This window comes from Thamnophis elegans, chromosome 1 (genome assembly GCF_009769535.1).
Source record: "Thamnophis elegans isolate rThaEle1 chromosome 1, rThaEle1.pri, whole genome shotgun sequence".
NCBI lineage: Eukaryota > Metazoa > Chordata > Lepidosauria > Squamata > Colubridae > Thamnophis > Thamnophis elegans.
The window spans coordinates 73901673-73925957 of NC_045541.1; the positions used below are offsets into that span (position 1 = coordinate 73901673).

The 24285-nt window shown below is 40.8% G+C and overlaps 1 protein-coding gene across 1 annotated transcript in view; it reads left to right on the forward strand.

The window, feature by feature from the left end:
• B4GALNT4 (beta-1,4-N-acetyl-galactosaminyltransferase 4) overlaps positions 1–17969 on the forward strand; it is a 215722-nt gene extending 197753 nt beyond the window's left edge. Inside the window, exons 13-20 of the mRNA XM_032223663.1 lie at positions 223–305; positions 2004–3282; positions 3468–3781; positions 5151–5304; positions 7193–7265; positions 7374–7527; positions 10552–10678; positions 17855–17969. Coding sequence (XP_032079554.1) covers positions 223–305; positions 2004–3282; positions 3468–3781; positions 5151–5304; positions 7193–7265; positions 7374–7527; positions 10552–10678; positions 17855–17969 — 2299 coding nt within the window. The remainder of the gene's footprint in view (positions 1–222; positions 306–2003; positions 3283–3467; positions 3782–5150; positions 5305–7192; positions 7266–7373; positions 7528–10551; positions 10679–17854) is intronic.
• The last annotated feature ends 6316 nt before the right edge of the window (positions 17970–24285 follow it).

Genomic DNA, 24285 nt, shown 5'->3' on the forward strand with positions numbered 1-24285 from the left:
ATGTATGTAGCAGACTACCCCAGACATCTGATGAAACAGACTGTGACTCACAAAAACCTACCCTTGCAATATTTATAAGTCTTTAAAATGCCCTTCTAGAATCTGTGAAAAATAGGATAAGGGAGGCCAAGACCCTTAGCTATATTTGAGCAAGACAGATTGTGTGAGGGTTTGTGTATGTATACATACACTGTCTGAAACATTTTTTCTTTTTACCTGCAGATTTGGCTTTTCTAAGTACATGAAAATGGATGAAGAGGAGGAAGATCTACACCAGAGAGCCTTCCTCTTCCTGAATCCTGATAGTGAGTATTCCCAGGATCCAGCTTCTTCCAGCCAATCAGAGAGCCCTTTTTAGTTTTTAACCTATTTTATAAGCAGCTATTGAATCCTGGGCTATCAGCAGTATTATAATAATACCATCCACTTGCAGGACTTGTTGTGATATTTTTTGAACTATCCACTTGCAGAGCTTAAATTTCCATCTGTGGCAGGTTGTGTTTTGGGGTGATTTCTGAATGCAGAAAGCTAATTTGAAAATCAGTTCTTCTTATATATATATATACGTATAAAATGAACATATTGGTTTTGTGCACATCCTGCTGGCTATACACGAGCAGATTCTCAAGAGGCCTTATTAAAGGCATACAGTACCGCCTGAGCACAGAAGCAGGGGTGAAATCCGCCTGGTTCGGCCAAACCGGTAGGGATGATTGTCCTTGGTTCTGTGAACTGGTAGTAAAAAAAAAAAGCTTTTGAGGATCGTGGGGTTCAGCTGTGAGCCACGCGATTGTTGGAAACTTTTTTCCGCTTTTTAAAGTATTTTTTTTCCTGCCGGTTTGGGGGGGGGGGAAGGAGAAGGAGAAAGGACACCAACCTGGCACTAGATGCAGCTTCAAAGGATACCTTGAAAGAGTACAGCAATCCAGGGCTGGAAGGGACCTGGAGGCCATCTAGTCCAACCCCCGTTGTCCAGCAGGACAACACTTAATGACCACATCACTTAGCCATTAAAATTATAGTCCCAATTACTATCATAACTCAAGAACTCCCTGTACCTTCAGCAGCTCACTGATCTCTGTTCTTCCCTATATCTTTGTGACATTGGATTTCTAAAAGCTGTCCCAATCAAGGAAGTAATTTTTGCAATCTAGATACTGTTAATTCTGAGAATAATATTTTGCTTGACTTAAAATGGAATCAGTACTTTTCCTAACCTAAATCTGGTTTGCAGTAGCAAGAATATTACACCTTTAGCCTCTGCAAAATATAGCCTTGATTCTTCTAAAAAAAAAAAAGAGAGAGAGAGAGAGGCTTTGTTAATTATATGGAGAGAAAAAATATCTTAATGTTTCTGGTTGGAAACAGACCAAGGAAACTATCACTCAAATTCCTAGTTCTATCCCCAAAATATAAAAACTCTGCATTTAAAACAAATAATGGAAATCTACATAGTATGTATTTTTTTATTTTGTGCACAGTAATTTTGTACGTTTATTTTTTGACCCAAAATAGTTTGTTAGCCAGAATAGACTAGAAACAGGGAAGAACAATAGTACAGGTAAATGAAGGTCATAAGGCTATTGTTTTTCATTATTTCATCAAGTATCTTATATAGAACAGGGAGGGACAACTTGTCTGTTACACACCCCCAGATGTTGTTATACTGCCTCATTCATCATCCCTCACCATTAGCCATGCTGTCTAGGATTCATGGAAATTGAATTTAAGAAAAAGTCAACCCTACCGTACAGTCAGAGCAATGGAGGCTGCTGAGCTTAAGAAATAGGAATATTATGGCTGTTTTCCAATTGCTTATGCTCATTCTAAATGTTTGCTGTTTTCTACTTCCCCAGTCTCTTCTCGGTCTCCTCTTATAGGCTCTGTTGACTCAAAACTGTGTTCTTTGTCTCATTGTCTGCCACAACCTCCCTACCCATAAGTCATCTACCAATCACAGATGCCGCTCCAAGGTTTGACCTACTTTGTGAATAATTTCCTAGATTTCCTTGACGAGGAAGAGGAAGGTGCTGATAGTCCTGAACCTACTGACCCTTTTCCTGATGTCAAGAGCCCCAGTGAGTTGGGTGCCCATGTGTTCACTGGAATGAAGAGAAAAGATAGGCCCTTAGCCACAAAAGATTACGGGAATAATGTGGACTATGATAGCTTTCTTCAGAAGCAAGAGAAGTTTAATGAAGAAGGAGACTTCACAAGGCAGCCTGTCTCTGTAGGACCAAGCAGTGAACCTAGCCTGAGTCCTCAGACTCCATCTAAGAGCTTCCAGGCTTATGAGAATGCAGCACCCTTTGGAGAACATGTCATCATCAATGGCCGGTCACTCAACTGGGCACAAGATGTGGAGAAGGGAAGGAAGGAAGGTGATCAGGGACTATTGTCATCTTCAAAAAAAGCCAGCTCTTTCAACCTCCAGCCTCACCTTTCTGTGCCCTTCTTTGCTGGGAAGACCAAGCAGCAGACTCCTAAGAAGGAGAAGCAATCAAAGAAAGAGACAAACAAACCTCCAGAGAAAGTATATGTGACCAGGTTGCAACCCAGTAAGAAGAAGACCCCATCACAGAAAGATGTTTTCCCTGGAGTCTTCCTCTATCCTAGATCTCCAAGGAAGGTGCGATGGAACTCCAGGATCCCTCAGGGTCGCCCTGCTCCCTCCACCAAACTTCCTTCTCTCTCTGCCCATAGAACATCTTCGCTTGTTGGTAATAATACCACCAAGGAAACAGATATTTCTAAAAGGAAAGGCCTACAAGTCAACCGAAAATGGGAACAGTTTTATGGTAGGCAACCTTTCAAAGACAGTATTAAGCGGCAGATGCATCCAAGTGCCTCAATCTTGCCCGCAGAAGGGCTGTTCAGCAAAGAAAACTTTGAAGTCACCACTCCAGCAAGGACTATGTTAGATTTCAATTCTTCAGAGGTAGTGCTGTCTGAAGGTGTGCAAGTGACATCTTTCCTACATATGTCAGAAAAGACAGAATCTCAACAAAAGGGGCTTGAAGGCCCTGAGAAGACCCAGGAGGAAGAAGTGGAAGAGGAGGTGTCTGATTATAGCTATGAAAACTCTGAGATACAGCAGAGCTGGCTAGAGGATTCCATCAATTGGCAAAGGACGTTTAGTGTCAGCCCTGTTGACTTTGAATTGCTCCGTTCAGACTGGAATGATCTGAGGTGCAACGTTTCGGGAAACTTGCAGCTGAGTGAGAGCGAGGTGGTAGATGTGGTGGCTCAGTATATGGAGAAACTCAATGAGAAGAATGGCGGGTAAGAATGGAAGAGAATTATGTGAAGGGAGGTATGATCTCCAGAATGGATAAGGGCGGTGTGAGGTTCCCCTTCACCCTTCCATTCAGCAATTAGGTGTACTATTCTAGGGGAAATGGTTACATTTGTATATTTGTGTATTTGTAAGATTCCATATGAGAGCTTTCTGTCCTTCCACTCCCCAGCATCTACACCCTCTTGCGAATTATTAATGTTGAGAAGCGGCGAGACACAGCCCGAGGCAACCGTTATCTGATGGAGTTAGAGCTGATGGAGAGGGGCCAGAGAACAGTCCGGCTTTCAGAATACATCTATGTCCTGCTCCACCAGGGCAAGTCAGAGGACAGCACTGAAGTCAACCCTGAAGGGCCTGCAACTGTGTCCACTCAATCTCAACCACCACCTAGTGCCTGGAGTCTTCTGTATGGAAAACCCATCCTCTGCCGACCTTTGCGGCTCAGCTGGAGGCATGATGTTATGGTACATTTTGTCGTCCCAGGTAAGCGATTCAATCCCTTTATCCCAGGGCTGAAAGGCTACTTTTCCCAGCAGAGATGGCATGACATATGAGGCAGAGGGCAAAACAAAACCGGAGACCCACTATAGTTGGGTTGGGGTTGAAAGTAGTTTGGAAAAGAAACCTGTCTTTGAATACACAAATATTCTGTTTATCCTGCTATTACTTCTGGATAAGTGGAATTTTCAGGGTTTTTAAAAAAATCAATAATTTGCTTAATAGGAAAAGATTTGGCATGTATATATTTTGCATGGACATAATTAGCAATCTTTTTTCATTTTGTCTTCGTATTTTTTTTTAAAAAAAAAGTCAGGCAAAAGAAAGAGCCATGCTTGAGATTTTTGACCAGAGATGAATTTACTTCTACCTCATTGTTGTTCCTTTGGGACCCTCTTGACAAGAAATGGAGAAATTATGAAAGGAAACTCTTGTCTATGCTCTATGTGGAAAGGAAATGAGAGAAGGATAAAATAAGTAAGATCTGTCCCTCCCAAGCTAATCTCTGTACACCATGAAAGAAGAGTAGCAAATAAAGAATTACTGTATCCCAGATCTTAAATTATGTGTTTTTGCTTGGATTGATAAATCCCATATTCTACAACAAAGCTACAGAAGGAGCAAAGCTGCACTGATCAATAGGTGATAAGGAAATTATATTGGTGCTTACAGAGGTGGGCTTAAAAAAATTAATGACGGGTTCTCTGCCCGGTTGTTAGGTGAGCATAGCCTAGTCGGCCTCCTGTACCACGGCACTGGGGGGGTGGCATTTTCATCTTCCCCAGGCTCTGGAGGCTTTTCTTGCGCTTCCGGGGAGGTGAAAACAGCCTCCCCAGGCTCTGAAGGTGCTAGTTTCTGGCCTTCACAAACTTTCAGTAGGCCCATTTTTCGCCCTCTCCAAGCCTCCATGCATGTCCTGCACTCACCTGCATCCAAAATGGGCCATGTGGGGACTCCTGGGAGGGAAGGGGCAGGGTGGGTAGAGCCAGCCAGGAGTGGGATTTAGGGATTCTCCGAACTGCATCGAATCTCAGCTAGAGGTTCTCCCGAACACCTGCGAACCCCCAGCAGCCCACCCCTGGGTGCTTACCTATATTAGCATGTCTTCACTATATAATTCTTTCCTTCTGCTCTTAGAAGAATGTAATGTTCAAATACTGAATTTCTATGGGCTAGAAACTTCTGAAGTCTTTTGAAGTCATGATTGAAACCTATGCTGAGAATTGTCCATATGCCCTTGCTATTGTGTGTCCATAAAGATAATTGAAGCTTTTAATTAGAGGAATGTTTCCCCATGAATACTCTATTGAGTTTTTGTGTTAAAATGACAAAAAACCCTGTTCATATTTTGCAGTGAAAAACCAAGCACGCTGGGTACAGCAGTTCATCTCAGATATGGCCAGCCTATTTCTGAACACCAAGGATGCCAACTTCAATATCATATTGGTGGATTTTGATAGTGACGACATGAATGTGGAGAAAGCACTTCAGGAGGCTCACCTGCCCAGGTAACCCAAGCAGTGATGAAAGCTTCAGAACCATTTCCGACGGTTCTCCCTAAGTCCTCAACCGCTAAATCTTAAAACTCCCAAACCTCTTTTAATGACTGCAAACGTTGCCCAGTACTTTTCTGTGCAACATATGGTAAGTTCAGTTAACCACTAGGGAGATGGAAAGTTTTTTTAAATAAAATCTGCTCAATTCCCTCTCTAAACTTGCCACTTCATTGCAAATAACCTGTTTTCTTCAGTGTGTAGGGGAATGAGGCTTTAGTAGCAAAGGATAACAGCACAAATGAACCAGTGCTTGTGTATATAAAAAATAAATAACAATAACAACACAGCTATACAGAGTTCAAAGATGTCTGTGTGTGTGTGTGTGTGTGTGTGTGTGTGTGTAGTGTTTCTAGTTAATACCTTCACTCTATTAAATTTGAATGAGTTCTTAATTCTATTAACTATTTTAAATATCAAGATGATAAATTAATAAGCAGATAGCATTTCTAGAGCTGCAGGCTTTAATCAGTTTTATTGGTAGGTTAAAGCGATGCCATGAACATATGTACTAGGAAGTGAACCTCACTGAAAACAGTGGATGCATATCTCACCTTTTATTCAGCCAAAAGAATTCCCAAAACAACTTTGATAAATCCCATTCATTGAAAAGGATAAATAATCAGTGTATCAATAAACAGCTAGTTATACTTCAGCTAAATGTTTTTGATATAATTATTCCAAAAGCCAATAGGCAGATATAACTGAAGGAAACTGAACCACTTAAGAACCTAAAAGATATAAAAAATTAAAGGATAATCAGCTTGAAGTCACCACTATTATATGGAGCTTGTCCCCAGGATTAATATAGAGTTAAGGAAAGAAGAAAGACAGCTATGACTGTGATTTTATAACCCAGCTTGAGCATGCAGAGACAAGGTTGACTCAGCCTTCCATCCTTCCAAGGTGGGTAAAATGAGGGCCCAGATTGTTGGGGGCAATAGACTAGATCTGTAAACTGCTTAGAGGGGGCTTTAAAGCATTGTGAAGTGGCATATAAGTCTAAGTACTATTGCTATTGCTCAAAAGCCCTAGTTGGCACAAAACAGTTAGCCACCCATTTGAGAGTATGGCAACTTAAGGGTCAATCACTTTTAGGGTTTTTTCTAAAAAGAAAAAAGAAAAGAGCAGAGAAGAAGCAGAGAGGGTGACAATATCCCTTACTTCATCCTTGCCTATTCTCTGCAGTGAGAAGCAAGAGGCTCCTTGCCCTCCTATTGACAGTCTAAACCAAAAAGGGTGGGGAGGGACGGATAAGGAATGTAATAATAAACAACTGTAATGAAAAGCCAGAAGAGCTGAGGGAGTGGTCCTGTGATTGACTTAAAACTTTGCAACAAGAGCCTGTGGATACGAACATAGAAGTAATTCCACTGAGTTAAATAGGATTTATGCCCTGTTAAGCATGCCGCCTGAATTCATCTGAGAAAACTCATTCTGAATTCGTGGGCCAGCTCCTAATTATCCATTTGTTTTTATGTCTCTTAGCTTCAATTATCGTTCTACAATGAGCAAGAAAATGTCGATGATGAACTTTCCTTCTTAAAATAACTGAAGAGTTCACTGATTAAAAAGTTACTGGTGAACTTTTGATAAGATATGAATTTATTTACATTTGGCTGAAAAGTTTAAAAGTTAAGAGTTAAAATGCTCAACTTTCTTGCATGTCCTCTTCTTGACTGTCATATGCTCTCCTCCAACTAGAATAATCACTTCTTCATTTGTAGCCACTTCCTTGATACTGGGGAAACCTCTGCTATTTAGAGCCATTTTGCTGAACGGACTATGCTTCCCGCTGGCCTCCCCCATCTCTGTGTCTTTACTTCTTGCCATTCCTTTACAGGTACCAGTATTTGAAACGTACAGGGAACTTTGAGCGCTCTGCGGGTTTACAGGCCGGGGTGGACGCCATAGAGGTGAGACCCAAGGAGAAGTGAGTGGGTCTTCCTGAGGAGTGGGAGGTGTTGAATGTCTACTTTGTCCCCACACTCATGGCCTGCCTATGATGTTCTTTCATCCCTCAGGATGGCAGCAGTATTGTATTCCTTTGTGACCTGCACATTCACTTTCCCCTCAATATTCTGGACAGCATCCGGAAACACTGCGTGGAGGGAAAGCTGGCCTATGCACCCATTGTCATGAGGCTGGGCTGTGGGAGCTCTCCACGAGAACCCAACGGTAAGGTACCTCTGCTGCTACTGGGAAACTATTGCTTATGAATTGGTGTAGCATTTTCAGGCACAGAACGGGAAATCCTGGCTAGTCCGTTCCTTCAAGAGGCCTCCACTAAGTGGTTTTGAAATAAAAAGCACTAAATGATAACACTGACAAGTGTGGCTGCTCAATGAAAGCCGTCAGCATATGTGTGGCTGTTTTAGTGAAAAGAGCTGAGAGGAAGTGTACTCTTTTTAAAATATGTACCATATTGTTGCTATTAATGACTTATTATTGTATAAATGGGGCCATATGCTTATTCTCTAAAGTCTTCAGGATCATCTGAGTTCTGTGCAGTAGACATTCCTTTCTGCCTAATTTTCATCTCGTAAAATTCTGTTTCATAGTTGTAACTATTCTTGGAAATATGAAGTAGATGACTTCTTCTCCAGGGGCATTGTCTTTGCAGAGAAGGCAACATAGGAAAGATTTAGACCAGAGGCCAAAATCTGTGCCAGATGTTGCTAAATTCCTATTCCCAGTACCCCTCCCTTTTGATCACTCTTGACTAGGGCTGCTGGAACTTGTAGTTCAGCAAATCTAGAAGGTTACAAATTCCCTGTCTCTGATATAGTTTGAGTACAATTATCATTAAGTCTATTTCTTTCCCCACTTTCTATATTCTTTTCCATAATGGATCAGAAATGGAATTTCCCTGATGTTTAGACAAGCATCCAGGGGGAAGAAGTCTTGTATGACATTTGAATAGAGATAATTCATTTCTAGCCTGCAAAAGTGAAATAGATAAAATAGATGTTGGTGACAAATATAGTCATATCTCCTAATATTTTCGATATGGATACTATCGACAGGAGGATGAGGGTGGGGGAAACAGAATGGGAAGGTTTTCCTTTCACATTGTAAAGAATGGCTTACAAGCCTCTTTCAGGTACATTCTAATGAGAAATAAAATAGGCATACCTTTGGTATATAAATAACACGAATACATTAGACTTAATGACATTTTATCCTTGGAGAAGGTCAACATTGTATTTTAAATAAAATTAGATTCTGCTATTTTTATAGATTGATCCATTGACTAAAATATTTACATATGCTTTTCCAGTTGCTCAAAGCTGTTTACAACTAATCATAAAAACACAAAAACAAAAGTGCACCAGCACAATGAAATAAAAATGCATCCCAAAAAGAGAATGCAATTACTTGTTTTGCATACTTTAGTTGTGCTTCTTCTGGATGTGGAGAAAGAGACAAGGACATCTATAAAAACCACTTTGGAGTCTAGCCCCTACTGAGTGCAGGAATCCAAATGAGAACATCACAGAGAGATGTCTGTCCAGCCACTGGTTGAACACAGTCAACTGTTTTCCATCATGGAAGGGAGATCACCACCCCACTGGATAATTGACCTCTGTGCCTATCGTTAGGAAGGCTTCTTTCTAGCATTTAGTCAGAATCTGCCTCATGGTAACTTAAATCCATTATTCCATGCCTTGCACCCTGGAATGAGTGAGCCAGTCACTCTCTCTTAAGTCCAGGAAGATGACGATAGCCAAGCATTTCTGAACAATTCTGCCAAGAAAACTTCATGGACTTGTCCAAGCAACTGCCAAGAGTCAAGAGTAACTCGAAGGTGCAAAAGAAAAAAAAATGTAGGGAGCTGCACCAGTTGCTAGTAGACTTTTGGATACAATTTCAAAGCGTTAGTTTTGTTAAAATCTTTTGTGACTTAGACCCTCAATAACATTGGGATCATGTGACTGAGGTAAAGTTTACCTTCTCACTTTCTACAAGGCAGGAGAACAGGTGGAGAACCTCTCCCTCACGAGGAGGAAACAGGCCTCCCTGGTGGCAGCCCCTCCCTTTTGAACAGTTGACTCCTCCCTTGTTATCTTCAGAAAGGAATCAAGACAATGTTTTTCCAATAGACTTTGGATAAGAAGATGGAGTTGAGTTGAAGTTAGCTGACCCAGAGAGGAAATATTTTATCATTTAACTTTATGGTGTTGTTTATTGCTGTATTTTACAGAACATAAGATGCACCTTTCCCCCCCAAAAAAGAGGCTGAAAATCTGTGTGCGTCTTATACATTGAGTACAGCATTTTTGGCCTACCAAAACCCTGCTCCCTTTGCAAAAATGGATGTGCAGAGGGTTTGGGAGGCTTGCAAAGTGCTCCTGGGGGCTGAGGAGGGCAAAAATGAGGAAAAATGGACCATTTTTGCCCCCCAACCCCCAGGAGCACTCTACAAGCCTCCCAAAGCTCTGCATTTCCCCCTTTTTTTTGCAAAAAAACCAAGATGTGCCGAGGGTTTGGGAGGCCTGCAGAGTGCAAAGTCCTTTTTTTTAAATTTACCTCTTACAAATCATGATGCATCTTATACTCCGATGCGTCTTATACTCCAAAAAATATGATACGTGTTTGTCTATAGCTTTTATCTCATTGTGAGCCAACTGGACTGTTAGGAATGGGAAACACATGAAATATTGTATAAACAAACAAAACTTTCGGGAAGAATGCAATAGGAAAGCCATTTTATACTGTATCAGGAAGACTGAATGATTATACCCAACCTGGATGTGTTTATCTTCTTTCTATTCCCAAAACTGTTTCTCATAAATCCTCATGTTATAGCAGGCAATTATACCTATTGTGTATAGACCCATTAGAAAATTATTTTGAATAAGAAGGTACATGCATACTCTTCCAGCATTTTGTTCATTAATAAGTGAGTGACAACATTCATTATGGAGCCAATTCTTTACTAATTGGAAACCAATTTGATCTGAGCAAAAGTACAATTACAAGGGACATATGAAGCTGGTGTACCCTAAATTGGTGTATCCTTCCCCTACCCTAAATTGGTTCAAGCAAATGTTACCTCCTCATGTCTTTCGTATGTACATGAGATAATGTCATTTGCTACCATTACGGGACATAGTGCTATGATCCAAACAGGACCATTCAAGCTTTTGATGCTTTCCATAACAAACCTGAACAAAGAATTCTTGGCTTGTCTTTTCTCAGGCTACTGGGAAGTAAATGGCTTTGGCCTCTTTGGGATCTATAAGTCTGACTTTGATCGTATTGGGGGGATGAACACAGAAGAGTTTCGGGACCGCTGGGGCGGGGAAGACTGGGAGCTGTTGGACAGGTGAGGCTACTCTCTATAAACTCCCCAGATCTCTTCTGGCCCATTTTGGAATTCTGTTGATCACAAGAAAAACCAGACTATTTTTTTTACCTGAACAAATAGCTAGGAATATTAGGCAGAGAGGTTTCTATTGATGACTATCTATATATTTGCTTTTACATCTGCAGGATCATTAAATTATTTGCAAGCAATGCTTTCCACTTCTACTGTTCTAAGACACAATGAGCTACAATTTTCAATAGGCAAGGGCAAACTGAAGTACATTCTTCTCCCTCCCCATCACCACCCTTCTCTCTCCCAGCAAGTCTGTGCTGTCTGCTTTTATTATATGTGGACTAGAAGTTGTGAAACCTAACTTTAAAAAGACCTGGGCTTGCAAGCAAAATCTAAAATGCGTTTGAAGCCTGTGCAAAAATGCCTTCAGGCTATTAGCCTATTGAAGATTTCCTTTTCAAGTGACATAGATACCATTCTCCCCCCCCGCCCCCCCCCCCCCCCGAGAACTAGAGTGCTACACCCTCCCTTGATTATTTTTAACCCTTGCTTCAAAGAGGGAAATCCAGTCTTCCCAGGTTTTTCCAAGAATGCTTTTTAACTTATATTTTACTTTCAGATGGTCATCAACCTACAGCCATAATTGGGACTGCAGCTTTGGTCACGTCACCATGGTCATAAGAAATTGGACCCAATTTTACAATAATTTTTATGACTGTCATTAAATGAATTGCTGTGATCATGAAGCAAATCCAGCTTGTTTGTTTTGCTGGAAACTGACAAAATTGTAATCATGTAACTGTGTGTATAAGGTCATAAGTGCGAGCAGGGGTCACAAGCCATTTTGGCAAGGCCATTGTAACTTTGAACCATAATTAAATGAACAGTTGGGGGCTATCTCTGTTTTCCCTTGGGCTTGGGATAGGGTACATTTCCCTTTGATTGATTCAGCCAAAGAACCAAGTATTTGTCTTTTATCTTTTTCATTTTATTTACTTGCTGCTGGTCAGCAAAGCAATCCAGGACAATACAGGCAGTCCTCAACTTATGACCAACTCACCAACTGTTCAAAGTTAAAACAGATGTACCCTGGGGCTAGTTACAACCCACATTCAAAGGTCTGGTTGTCAGGGGACCCCCATTGTCATGTGGCCAAACTTCAGGAGCTCAGCAACATGGGTACCTTTACAGTCATTTGTAGCATCCTGCAGTCATAAGATTGCAATTTTGTCAGTCAGTCAGTCATTTTTATTGCCGCCCATCTCAGCATGATTTTTAGGCTGTAACAGCCAGGATCAACAGTTTAAATTAGACTTGCAAGCAAATATATTCAGATTCTGAATTTGTATTTATTTTTTTCTAAATTCTTCGACTTTATGACTACTGTAGCTGCTATATTCTGAGCCGGAATTTCTACCCTGTAGAACTGACCCAGGAAAGTGGTATACAGGTAGTCCCTGACTAACAACAGTTCATTTAGTGACTCTTTGAAGTTACAGTGGCACTGAAAAAAGTGACTTATGACCATCTTTCACATGAAAATTACAGCGTCCCTGAGGTCATGTGACCCAAATTCAGACGCTTGGGAATTGACTCACATTTACGACCGTTGCAGTGTCCTGGGGTGATATGATCCCATTTTGCACCCTTCCAACAAGCAAAATCAATGGGGAAGACAGATTCACTTAAGAACCGTATTACTAATTGAATGACTGCAGTGATTCCGTTAACAAATGTGACAAGAAAAATTTGAAATATGGGACAAAACTCACTTAACAAATTTCTCACAGGCACATAAATTCTGGTCTCACTTGTGGTCATAAGCCGAGGACTGCCTGTATATAGACTGAAAAGAAGAAGAGAATCCTTTCAGAGAAGAGAAAATTATTATGCCACAATAACTAGTTTGAATGTTGGCATATTCTGGGATTCTTCTCCAAGATCTAATACACCAGTAGGGGCTAGCACAATTTTCCCCCCAGAAAACTAGCACATTGTTTTATTTTTACCCAGCTTTTCAATCAGGTACAAAAGGCACCCTATATACCCTCTTGGTTGCATTGTCTTCTCAACTTCTCTTGGTTTCTCCTTCAACTATACAAGCTCTAGAGCAGGGGTTCCCATTCTTGGCAACTTTAAGACACATGGACTTCAACTCCCAGTATTCCACACCATGGCTTATTTTATTTTTTTTAAATATATTTTATTCATTTTCACATTCCATTTTACAATCACTTATATACAGGGTATTTGCTATAAGAAAATAAAAAAAACAAAAAAAAAACACAACTCATCATTCACAACCCCACCTGACACTTCCATCCTCCATACACCCCATCTACCCCCTCCAACTTTCCTTTCCTCCCTCTAACTCTCCCCTCCTACTTCCCTTTCCCCTCAAACCTTCCTTCTCCCCTTACTCCCAACACGCCCTCCTTACATTCCCCTTACTCCTTCCTTACTCCTCCCTCCTCTTTCCCTCTACCTCCCTCCTTGGTGTATGCCTTTATTCAAGTGTTGTTTATTATAATCTAATAAAAAGTAAAATAAACCAAGGAAAAAAAAATTTAAAGAAAGAAAAGAGAAAAGAAAAGGAAAAAAAAAAGAACAACCGTATATAAGTGCATTCTTGTTCTTATTGAGACTATGTTAACACCCACCCACCCACCCCCCATAAATCCCCATCCCTACTCCTCCCGACTTCCCAGGGCCCACACCTGGCACTGCCTTCTATCTAAAGTATCTTATATTCATATGGATTAAAAATAAAAGCAATATATTAAAGGAAAAAAAAAAACCAAAAAAGGAAAAAAAAGAAAAAAAAAGAAACTCTTTGTGTTAAGCTCAGCCCCCCATCTTTATATATGCTTAAATAGTGTAAGTCATTCTATCTATATTTTATTCTCGTCTCTTGCTTCTTTGTTATTTACCCCGACCTCCTGTAGACTCTCCCATTCCTCTTCCTTAACCTTGTATTCAGATAAACATTTATCCAAATTTGTATAGACATCAATATACAATCTAACTCAAAAATAATCCCTTCTAGTAAAATTTAAGCAGCGTGGATCATTCCACATATTCAAATATTACTTTATAGAAGAATAATCAAACTTTCCCTTTCTTAACCTTAATTTCAAACAATAATTCAAAATAATCTGACCAAACTTTCCCTTCTTAGTAAAGTTTAAGCAGCGTGGATCAAGTATTACTTTACACAAAAATCAGTTTGCATTCTATCTTGAATTGATCCCGACCAGCTTTCCCTTCTAATAGGATTTAAACAACGTAAATCATTCCGCATGCATTTTGCCCTCATCCCTTGCTTCTCTGATATTTACCACTATCAAATTTATGCAGACATTAGTTTAAAATTTAGCTCAAAATAATTTCACCAAGCTTTCCCTTCTAATAAAAATTAAATAGCATAGATCATTCCACATATTCAAATAATACTTTCAACAAGAATCAGTTTACCTTCCGTTTTAAAATTATGTCATCCAGCTTTCCCTTCTAACAGAATTTAAACAACATAAATCATTCTGCATTCATTTTACATATATACATTCAGTATCACCCCACCAATATACGTAAATCATTCCGCATGCATTTTACCCTCATCCCTTGCTTCTCTAATATTTGCCACTATCAAATTTATACAAACATTAGTTTAAAATCTAGCTCAAAATAATTTCACCAAGCTTTCCCTTCTAATAAAAATTAAATAGCATAGATCATTCCACATATTCAAATAATAGTTTCAACAAGAATCAGTTTACCTTCTATTTTAAAATAATCTCTTCAAACTTTCCCTTCTAACAAAATTTAAACAACGTAAATCATTCTGCATGCATTTTACATATATACATTCAGTATCACCCCACCAATACATTCCGCTTTTCTGCCGGAGAGAGGTCGCAAACCCCCATTCAATCCACAACTTTGGTGAATATTTTAGAATGTCTAAATCCTCAAACTCCGCTTTTCTGCTTCTCCGAGGGAGGGGGAGCTACCCCCTCCATCTTGCAGCCATGTGGTCTGTTGCTTGCCTTCTCCTTCGGCTTGTCTCTCCTCTTTTCCAAGTGAATTAGGAAGTCCCGCCTTCAAAGTCTTGTAATAGAAATCTCGAGCCTCCGAAACAGAATTGAGACGAAGTCTTTGATTCTCAAATGTGACCGTAATGCCGGCTGGGGCCTCCCATTTATATTGAATCTGATGATTTCTAAGCTCTTTAGTTAAAAAGGTATAGTCCCTTCTTGCCTTTAACATCTGGAAAGGTATTTCTTTGAAGACAGTCAAGTCCTGGCCATCAACTCTCAATCTATTATTGTAAAATTTTTGCATGATCGCGTTTCTGGATTCTTTTGTGGAGAAATATATGATTATGTCCCTCGGGAGCTGTCGCTGTTCCGCTACCAACGAATTCTGGCGATAGATTTTCCGAATCTGCCAATCAAAGTTAAGTCCCGGGCTTCCCACCGCATGGCTGAGGGCTTCAACAAAGGTCTGTTTCAGATTCTCTCGCTCCTTTTCGCGGAATCCTCTGACTCTTATTGCGAATGCCTTCTTATTAAAGTTTATCATAACGAGCTGTTCTTGGGTGTCTCTAATTTTTTGTTGTAATATTTGAATATTAGTAGTCAAATTAGAATTAGCCTCCTCCAAACTTTCCAATTTATTCTCTATTTCAGCGGTATAATCTGACAGGGCAGACACGGCTGCAAACGTATTCGCCTTCATTTGGTCAATTTTAGACTTTAAATCACCATATAGCTCCAATACAAATTCCTTAATTTCTTGTTTAAAATCATTAAACATTTGAAAAAAAAATTCCTGTGTTAAGAATTCTCCAGTAGAGGGCGTAGGAGACAAGGGCTGCGATTCCAGTGTAAATTCTTTAAGCTCATTCACAGATTCTTTAGGCACATTTGTAGAGAGACGCTTCGATTTTGACCTGGGTGCCATTATAAATAAACAAATAAACAGCGCTTTCGCTCCCCTCTGTTTCCAAAAAAAAACCAAAAAAAGTTATTTTGTTAAGGAGCGGTCTGCAGGAAAGTAAAACCGGCTACGTACATCCCCTATCAGTCACCAACGGAGAGAAATCGCCATTTTGAAGTCCGTTTAAACAAAGAAGCCTCTAAGACAAATGGTGCTGGTATTTAAGATAGTAATAAAAGCATAAATCTCACAGGAGTGGGACCCGCCCGTATTAATCCTAGCTTCAAACAACTTTGCTTTGTCCTGGGGGGGGGGATCGCCTGTCTAGGGCTGCAAAAAAAGGCAGCTGAGAAGAACTGGCTGGAGATAAAAGTTCCGCTCACGCTGGATCTAATCTCTATCCACAGCCAAAAAAAAAAGAAAAAGGCTGTGAATTACGAATAGACCCTAACCACAGAGCTACTCCCTGCCCCTTTATAGCCAAAAAGGGGTAATATCTATGATCTTATTTAGATATACAGACCAGATCTCTGAGAGAGCTCGGTTGAGCCCTCCTCGGCGACAGGCTCCGCCCCCCCAGAAGTCCACACCATGGCTTATTTTTGTTGTCTGTGCCCAAAGCAATTCATACATACAGTATTTCTCCAACCACATACATTCTTTCCCACAGTAAGGTTACTGTTTCCTTTCTTCTATTCTCGATAAATCAAAGGCAATCTCCCATTCTGAAAATAAATTATTGGGTCGGGGGGGGGAGGAAACTAGTCCCTTTGAAGTAAAGGCAGTGCATATTCACAATGTAAACAATGTGTAAGTCAGATGCTCAACTAACCACAGACTCCTGCATGTCCCTAGGTAGATCAAACAGTCTTGTTTTGCCCGCTGGAAATGGTTTGAGTTGAGACTTTGTCAAATCTTGAGAAAAGGAGTTCCAGAATCCCAGAATAACCAATGAGGGCACCGCCCAAAATGTTATGCAGGGCAACAGGTTTGCTCAGATTGAGTATGCATGTTTGCTTGGAAATTAATCCTATAGAATTTAATAAAGATGGCAGAGGATTATAGCCTTAGCTGTTTGATTTGATGTACCCATCATTTGTGTTTACTTCTAAATGTAATCCTGTCCTTAGTGAGGTCTTCTTAAAGTATGAAATAGTCTTGATAAATTTCCTATTGAAAGAGACAATGTACAATAAGAACTGGAAAAACAGTAGGTTCAACATTTTAACTTCTATGCAGCTAGATGTATCAATACCAATACACATCAACACATTTATAATTTATTTAATAACATTTAAATGTGGGGCATTACTGTTTAAAAATACTGGGGCAGTATGTACCACACAAGTGACTAAATCTATTACAAGCTGCCAAGTGTATGTTACCTCTATAGGGAGAATGCTATAATTGAGGAGCAATAGCAATAGCAGTAGACTTATATACCGCTTCATAGGCCTTTCAGGCCTCTCTAAGCGGTTTACAGAGAGTCAGCATATTGCCCCCAACAATCTGGGTCCTCATTTTACCCACCTCGGAAGGATGGAAGGCTGAGTCAACCCTGAGCCGCTGAGATTTGAACCGCTGACCTGCTGATCTAGCAGTAGCCTGCAGTGCTGCATTTAACCACTGCGCCACCTTGGCTCAGGAGGGGATATGAATCACATACTGTGTGAGAAATACCTACTGTATATGTAAGGTCATATACAGGATCTTGCTGGCCACATTTATCTTCACGCATATGAGCCCATTTATATTGGAAGAGGCACTATTTCAAATATTCAGATTCGAAACCAATTAGGTCTTAAGAGACAAATGTCTTCATTTCAAGCCCCATGGCAGGATAAGCAGCAAATAAATGGAACCAAGTTTAACAAATGAGGCCCAGTCAGACATGGACAGAAATAGTTTAAGGCCTGATGCTCCACAGTCCAAGTTAGTATCCCTAATATCTGGGGATACTAGTATCAGTATAAATGATCTGATGATCATTAGATGGCAACTAGGGGGTCATCCAGATTTTTTTCAGGCCAGGTCTGATAGCACTGGACGTTCCTGCACCAGATGCAGCTTGTGAACTAGCTCCAAATCATACCAGATAATCCATACGTGTGAAGATATATTCCTGTTATGTGTGAATGTGTTATCTGTAGCTGATGTTTCCTTGGTAAAGCTAACTCGTGATCTTTCTGTCTCCTGTCTTTCTCTTTTCCCTTCCATCGCCTGATTTACTCCCATTGTTTCTAGGGTGCTTCAAAGTGGGTTAGAGGTAGAACGTTTGCGACTCAGGAACTTTTACCATTACTACCATTCCAAGCGTGGCATGTGGAATTCACACGGCAAGAAGACACCCAAAGACTAAGCACCAGCTCGGCCATCAGCTAGACTCCTCCTCCTCCTGGTCTTCTTTAAGCAGGAAGCAGCAGCCACTGGACTCCACAGCATGACCCAGCACAGTTTTTCTACTGCTACAGGTAGCCTTCTGGATGCAGCATCTGTCAAGAGGCCAGGCCAAGAGCACTTGGAGTGGAGGTTTTCTACAGAACTACTATTTAAAGCAAACCATGTTTATTTGGGGTTTTTTTGGTGACTTTTTCTTAAAGGGTCTAATTTCTTAGTCAGCAATTACATTTATTAACTCGGTAGTGCTGAAAGGCAAGGAGTACTGCTAATAGGAGAGTGAGGTGAGCCCACCAGTATTACTGCCAACCAGGAATGAGCTGGTGCAGCTTCTCAAAGCTCATGTAACTGTCAGGAAAAGTTTATGACTGTATTTGCCCTACTTTAACTCCTGAAGTGAGCAGGGAAGGGGGGAGACTCTTCAATATGGAACCACGAATGGTTCCTTCTTGATGTGTCTAGGCCACTGCACACTTTCATGCCAGTGGGAGACGCTGAATAGAACTGTAAAAAAAATCTCAAAGGGGCATAAAAAGACTTGTATTGGGTGAGAGGTGCTCCAGTTCCTTCCATACAATTTTGGATTTTTGTTCCCTGCTAGCTCTGCTGCTTTTGCTGCTCCAATCCCTCAGTTATATTGTGCCTCAGGTACAGTGGTGGGTTCTGGATCCCGTTCCAACTGGTACGGTTGGAACGGGCCTGGCATCACCCACATGGATGCGCGTGGCGCACGCATGCATCGTACCTGCCTGTGATGCCTCTGTAAGCCTCTGCAATGCTCCAGCTGCTCAGTGGAGCATCGCACAGGCACTGTACATGGCAGGCGTATGCGTGGAAGCGCTAAAGACTTAAAGGACAGGTAGAGCTCAGGCAAGCGGGTGGGCCCTCCGGAGCACCGTACCAGAATGGAACCCTGTGCTCCGGGCAGGCTCCGGTATGTCCGTACCAGGGCTTACCACCTGCAACCCACCACTGCTGAGGTAGGAATTGCTCCAGAACTCTGCATACAACAGAATTATAAATAACCATCTCCAATATGAGATGGTGGAACAAATGCACTCCCCTGAAAAATTAGCTTTATAAGGAGGAAGGAATAGCCAGGAAAGAGTTTATTGGAACTTTGGGGCTCCAGCATTTTTGTGGTGTGATTTCCTCATCAAAGGAATGGGAAGTATTTTAGGTTTTCTGTTCTCCTACCTCTTTGGGTCCTCTAAAATCAAACCTCCACTTTTCTCCCCTGGGAGACACCTAGACTCCCAACAACAGGATACCTTTCCAGTAGAAAGGTAGAGAGGCTGTAGAATTGGCAAAGGAACAGGAAGCAGAAAGTGCAACTAACTCCCTTTCCTTCCACAACATAGTTGCTTCTGAATATCCTCCTCATTTTTCTTCATCTGTTGCTTGGTACGGACCAAGACTGGACAAACACGAGAGGCAAAATATGTTTGGTGTAATTGTCGGCAGAGAAGCAAAGGTTAAATAGAAATTCTGGGAACAAATGAATTTTTGGGTTGTGATGGGTTTACAGTAGGAGTCACTGCCCATACTTTCCTACTCTGTGCCATGTTAACGGAAAACCCAACATTTTTTAAAAACCACAACCAACATCCTTTTTATTTGGGAGAGACAGAACCTAAGAATGCAGACTAGGGACTGAAAAGATTGACTTGGTACGAAGGGGCTGACCATGTCCCCCCCACCCCTCAATTACTGTTTTTGGAGCAACCTTCTCTCTTTATATACAGCGTATCAAAAATAGAGAGTGAATGAGGTTTCACTACTTTCTGGCTTCATCTTTGGGTTGCTATGGTGAGAGTATCAAAACAGGAGTAGAGAGAAGGGCAAAACAATATTTCCAAGCTAATTTCTGTGAAATTATGAGGTAGAAAGCTGTTTTCAGAAAGTTATGTCTGATTTTTTTTAATGGATATTGTTATTAAAAAAAATAAAGTAAATGTCCTGGTTCTGATTTTTTTTCTCGAGTTTCTGTTTTGTAAATTCGTTTGAAGTCATGGTACCAAGTTTCCTTCCTGCAGAGGCCCAAACAAGGCCTGCAGTATTGATAGAAGACACTTTGCAGGCTCAATTGTTGCTTCCTCCAGATCACCAAAAGGATTTCCCATCCTCTCTGTCAGGTGCTGTTGTACTCAACCAGATGCAGTCCTGTTTTCACAGAATAGGGAATTAGTCTCGTTAGTTCTTTCATAACCTACTTAACTGGCTCAGGTGAGCATATCATGCTTTCAGCTAAACCCAATCAGCCCTGGGATTAATTGTTGCCCCATAAAGGCACAATTGGTTGGGGCTACAATCCAGGGGTGAAATTCAGCAGGTTCTGGAGAACTGGTAGCAGAAATTTTGAGTAGTTTGGAGAACTGGTGAATACCACCTCTGACTGGCCCCAAAGTGGGGTGGGAATGGGGATTTTGCAGTATCCTTCCCCTGCTATGCCCACCAAGCCACACCCATAGAACCGGTAGTAAAAAGAAATGAATTTCACCACTGCTCCAACCCCTCCTCCAAGTCAGCCTATCATGCAAACATCTATGGTGATTCTGAGTCATCCAAGTCATGGTTGTCCCAAAGGTGCTTTTTCAAAAGCCAACTGGTCTTCCTTTGTTTTTCCTTGAAGATGTTTTGCTTCTCATCCACTCAGAACTGAACTGAAGAAGCTTCTTGGATGAGAAGCAAAACGTTTCCAAAGACAAACAAAACATCCAGTTGCCTTTTGAAAAAATCACCTTTGACTTGGTAGGAAGGGGCTGACCATTCCCACCACCACCACCACTCAAGGACTGTTTTTGGAGCAATCTCTCTTTATATACAGTGCATCAAATATAGAGAGTGAATGAGGTTTCACTACTTTTCTTTTTCTAAATCAAAATCACCTTTGGGATTACCATGCAAACAAACTCAAGAGAGCTGATCTAAGGCTAACCCCCTTCTTCCTCCTGCTAAAACAGAGATGGAAACCCTGGAATGATTTCCAAATATATCTCCATTTTGTTCTTATCCTGTAGGCATGTTGTGTGGAAAGCATTGGTAGAAATAAACACACGAAAGGAGAAAATGAGCTGACTGCTCTTCACATGACTGGAACATCTGGAATGATGTGCTGTCAATGGCAGGAGTGGAGTTTCCTTGAGGGAACTGACTCAGAAATGTTTGGCATATATAGCCACTTATTAGAGCAGTTTACACCCAAGAAAATATACCTGAAATATGTTTTCACCTGAAGTTATAAACAGAATAGCATCGCACACAAAAGTGTGATACAATGCTCTTTGGTATATATCAGGTAGAATATTCGGGCTAAAGCCGAGTTGATGAATATTAATCAGGAGAAGGTAGATTTATTGAACAATCTGTTAAATTTATGAGAGTTTTCTTCCATTGATTGATAAGAATAAATGCTGTTAAAAAGAGAGTCTGTTCAAGAAAAGAGCAGGAGATGCTAACTCTCTGCAAATCTTTCCGAAAAAGCTTTTAAAAACTCACCATGAAAATAGCTTGTTGCTTCAAGGAGCTGTTTGGTTACTGTAATTATTTTTGTAACACCTAACAAAAAAATCCCTTTCTCTTTTCTTTGCTGCCCTTCTCCTCTTCTCAATTTCTGTTTTTCCCCCCTTCTTCCTTTTGGCTGGGAATGAGAAAATTGTCTGGGTCAGTATGTATATTCTTGGTTTTTGGTTTTTTTAAAATGAATGTAAAGGCTCTGTGTGTGTGTGTGTGTGAGAGAGAGAGAGAGAGAGAGAGAGGGAGGGGGGAGAGAGAGCGCAGTGTGTAAGTGTAGTTGGTGAGGAATTCATTTTATATGAGCATAGTACCTTATTTTATAGACAACTTTGATCAGTGATATTGATTCAGTTTTTCAGTATGGTTTTCTGTGTTACAGATTTTGGCAAGGGTGTTGAATGCACATGAGGCATGTTTTAGCAGTAATAAGCAGGCAGGGATGTAGACAGGCACCGAGGCTTATCAGAATCATATTTGCCTCATGTGGCTGGTTGCTCAGCCTGAGCAAACAAACAAACAAACAAAAGAAGAGCATCAATAATGCTGCTGTCCCATATGGTACCTCACATGCAGAAAACCAGATCAGCCAAGTCCCTCCCTCCCTAGCTATTTTCAGCCAGGGTGGGGCTATGTATGTGTGTGTTTTTTAAATATGTGGATGAATGTAGGGGGGAATGGAACTCTGCTTTGCCCTACACAAAGGCCTGTGGGTGGAGATGCATTATTTGCAAGAACTTTGGAATAAAGAATTGGAATGCCTCACGTTTACTAATCAATGTGAAGGCTCTTGGAGTCTTGGAGAATATTTCGCATGGTTTTTAAATCTTAGGATGAGTTTAATTCAACACCATGTGCAAATGTTCAGATTTACCTCTGAGAATGTGTAAAAAGGTTAGCCTTAAAGATGCATTTGGATCCATAGTGGGCAAGAATGCTTCCTATCTAATGTGGGCACTCGCTTTAGACCTATTGCCTTTCCCATAAAGAAATAGTATCTTTTTTGGGGTCTTGGGCCCATGCAGGCTAAGGCAAATACTTATTACAGTTAAGAAGGCAGTTGCTGCATTTTAAACTCTCTTTACGTTCATGCAGCTACTTTGAGAATCCTGGAATATTCACTGCTGCTTTAAGGAATATCCAACAGGTTCAGACAGGGTGCTTGCATTGGATCTGAAGCACCTTTGTCTGTTTTGCATTTGAATCTGTCACCTCTCCAGTTGGCTGACAACCACTTTATGCTGGAAATATAAAATGATGCAGGTCACTTATGCAGAGGAAATGAGCTTGCTCCGCTCTCAGGCTGTTCTGGTTTATATTTAAACCTCTATCCATTAATATGCTTTTTGAAGAGTAACTTAGTTTAAACATCTGAATGTGGTTTTCAATTATGTGCAAAAAGGTAGTACTATATGAATAATTATACATTTACAAAGTGTGATATGTAGCAAAAGAAGATTTTTATTTTACAGTGGAAAAACAATGTGCCATCCTTGATTTACAGTTTTGAATTGATAAGATGTGTCTGTTTTTTTGCTTATAAACTGGCTCTTTATCAACAAACCCGAAACAGTAATCAACATTATCCTGTGGATAGATAGACAATGATGGATTGACAGACAGATCCCTTCTGTTTTTGTCCTTTAATCTGCCTTTCTTTTCTAAGGCAATTAAAAAAATGGACACAAGTACAATAAAGTCAAACTATACCTGCTAGGCAAGTAGGATCAAATTTGGTCACAGTAACCAAATTGCTGCCAACTAAGCTTGAAGTAGGTCAAATCAGGAGTCAAAGTGATAAAAGAAGTGAGAAAGAAATATATACATTAAAGCATGTAGACACCACCCCGGTTGGTGTCCTACAAAAGAAAGAATTTATACTTGCTCTCTACTATATTAAACTGGGAAAAACCCAGCACTACTTTACTGTTCTTCTTTACAGCTGGTTGAGCATGATGATGCATCAGCAAAATGTCTCCTAAGCAGTGCTCAGGATCTGTTTTATTAACGTCAACCCCGTCCTACAGGTTTTCATGGGATGGGGTGGGGTGGGGTGCGGTTGGGCAGGGTAAGAACACGGTGGCATTCTGAATAACTCTTTGGGGGGCTATGTTTAGAACCAAAGAGGTGGGGAAATGTGGACGGGAACTGTGGCACGACAAAACCGCGCTCCACTAAAGCGCACCCGATTAAACCGCGTCGCTGACGTCATCAGCAGGGCAACAACAGCAACCACGGAGAAAAAAGGGCGCTTTAAATAGTGCTTTGAAAGCAAGCCGATTCAAGTTAAGGTAAGGATTAGGTTTAGGGTTAGGTTAAGGGTTAGGGTTAGGTTTAGGGTTAGGTTAAGGGTTAGGGTTAGGTTTAGGGTTAGGTTAAGGGTTAGGATTAGGTTTAGCGTTAGGTTTAGGGTTAGGTTTACGGTTAGGTTAAGGGTTAGGTTTAGGGTTAGGTTTAGGATTAGGTTTAGGGGGGTTAGGTTTAGGGGTTAATTTTAGCTTTAACGTTTACAGCGTGCTTTTTTCTCCGCGCTGTTGTCACGTTGTGATGATGTCAGGTACGCGGTTTCGTCGAGCGCGCTTTAGTCGAACGCGGTTTTGTGGTGGAACCGACAGGAACCACTCCTAAGAAAAGGAAAGACCCACAGTCTCTCTCTTTACTGGGGTTAGGAAAGTAAACATTTTCTTTTCTTTGAAATAACTACTACAACAATCTATTTAGGGACCATAGTATTTCTTTCTGTGCTAAAAGCGGCAGCTTTCAGG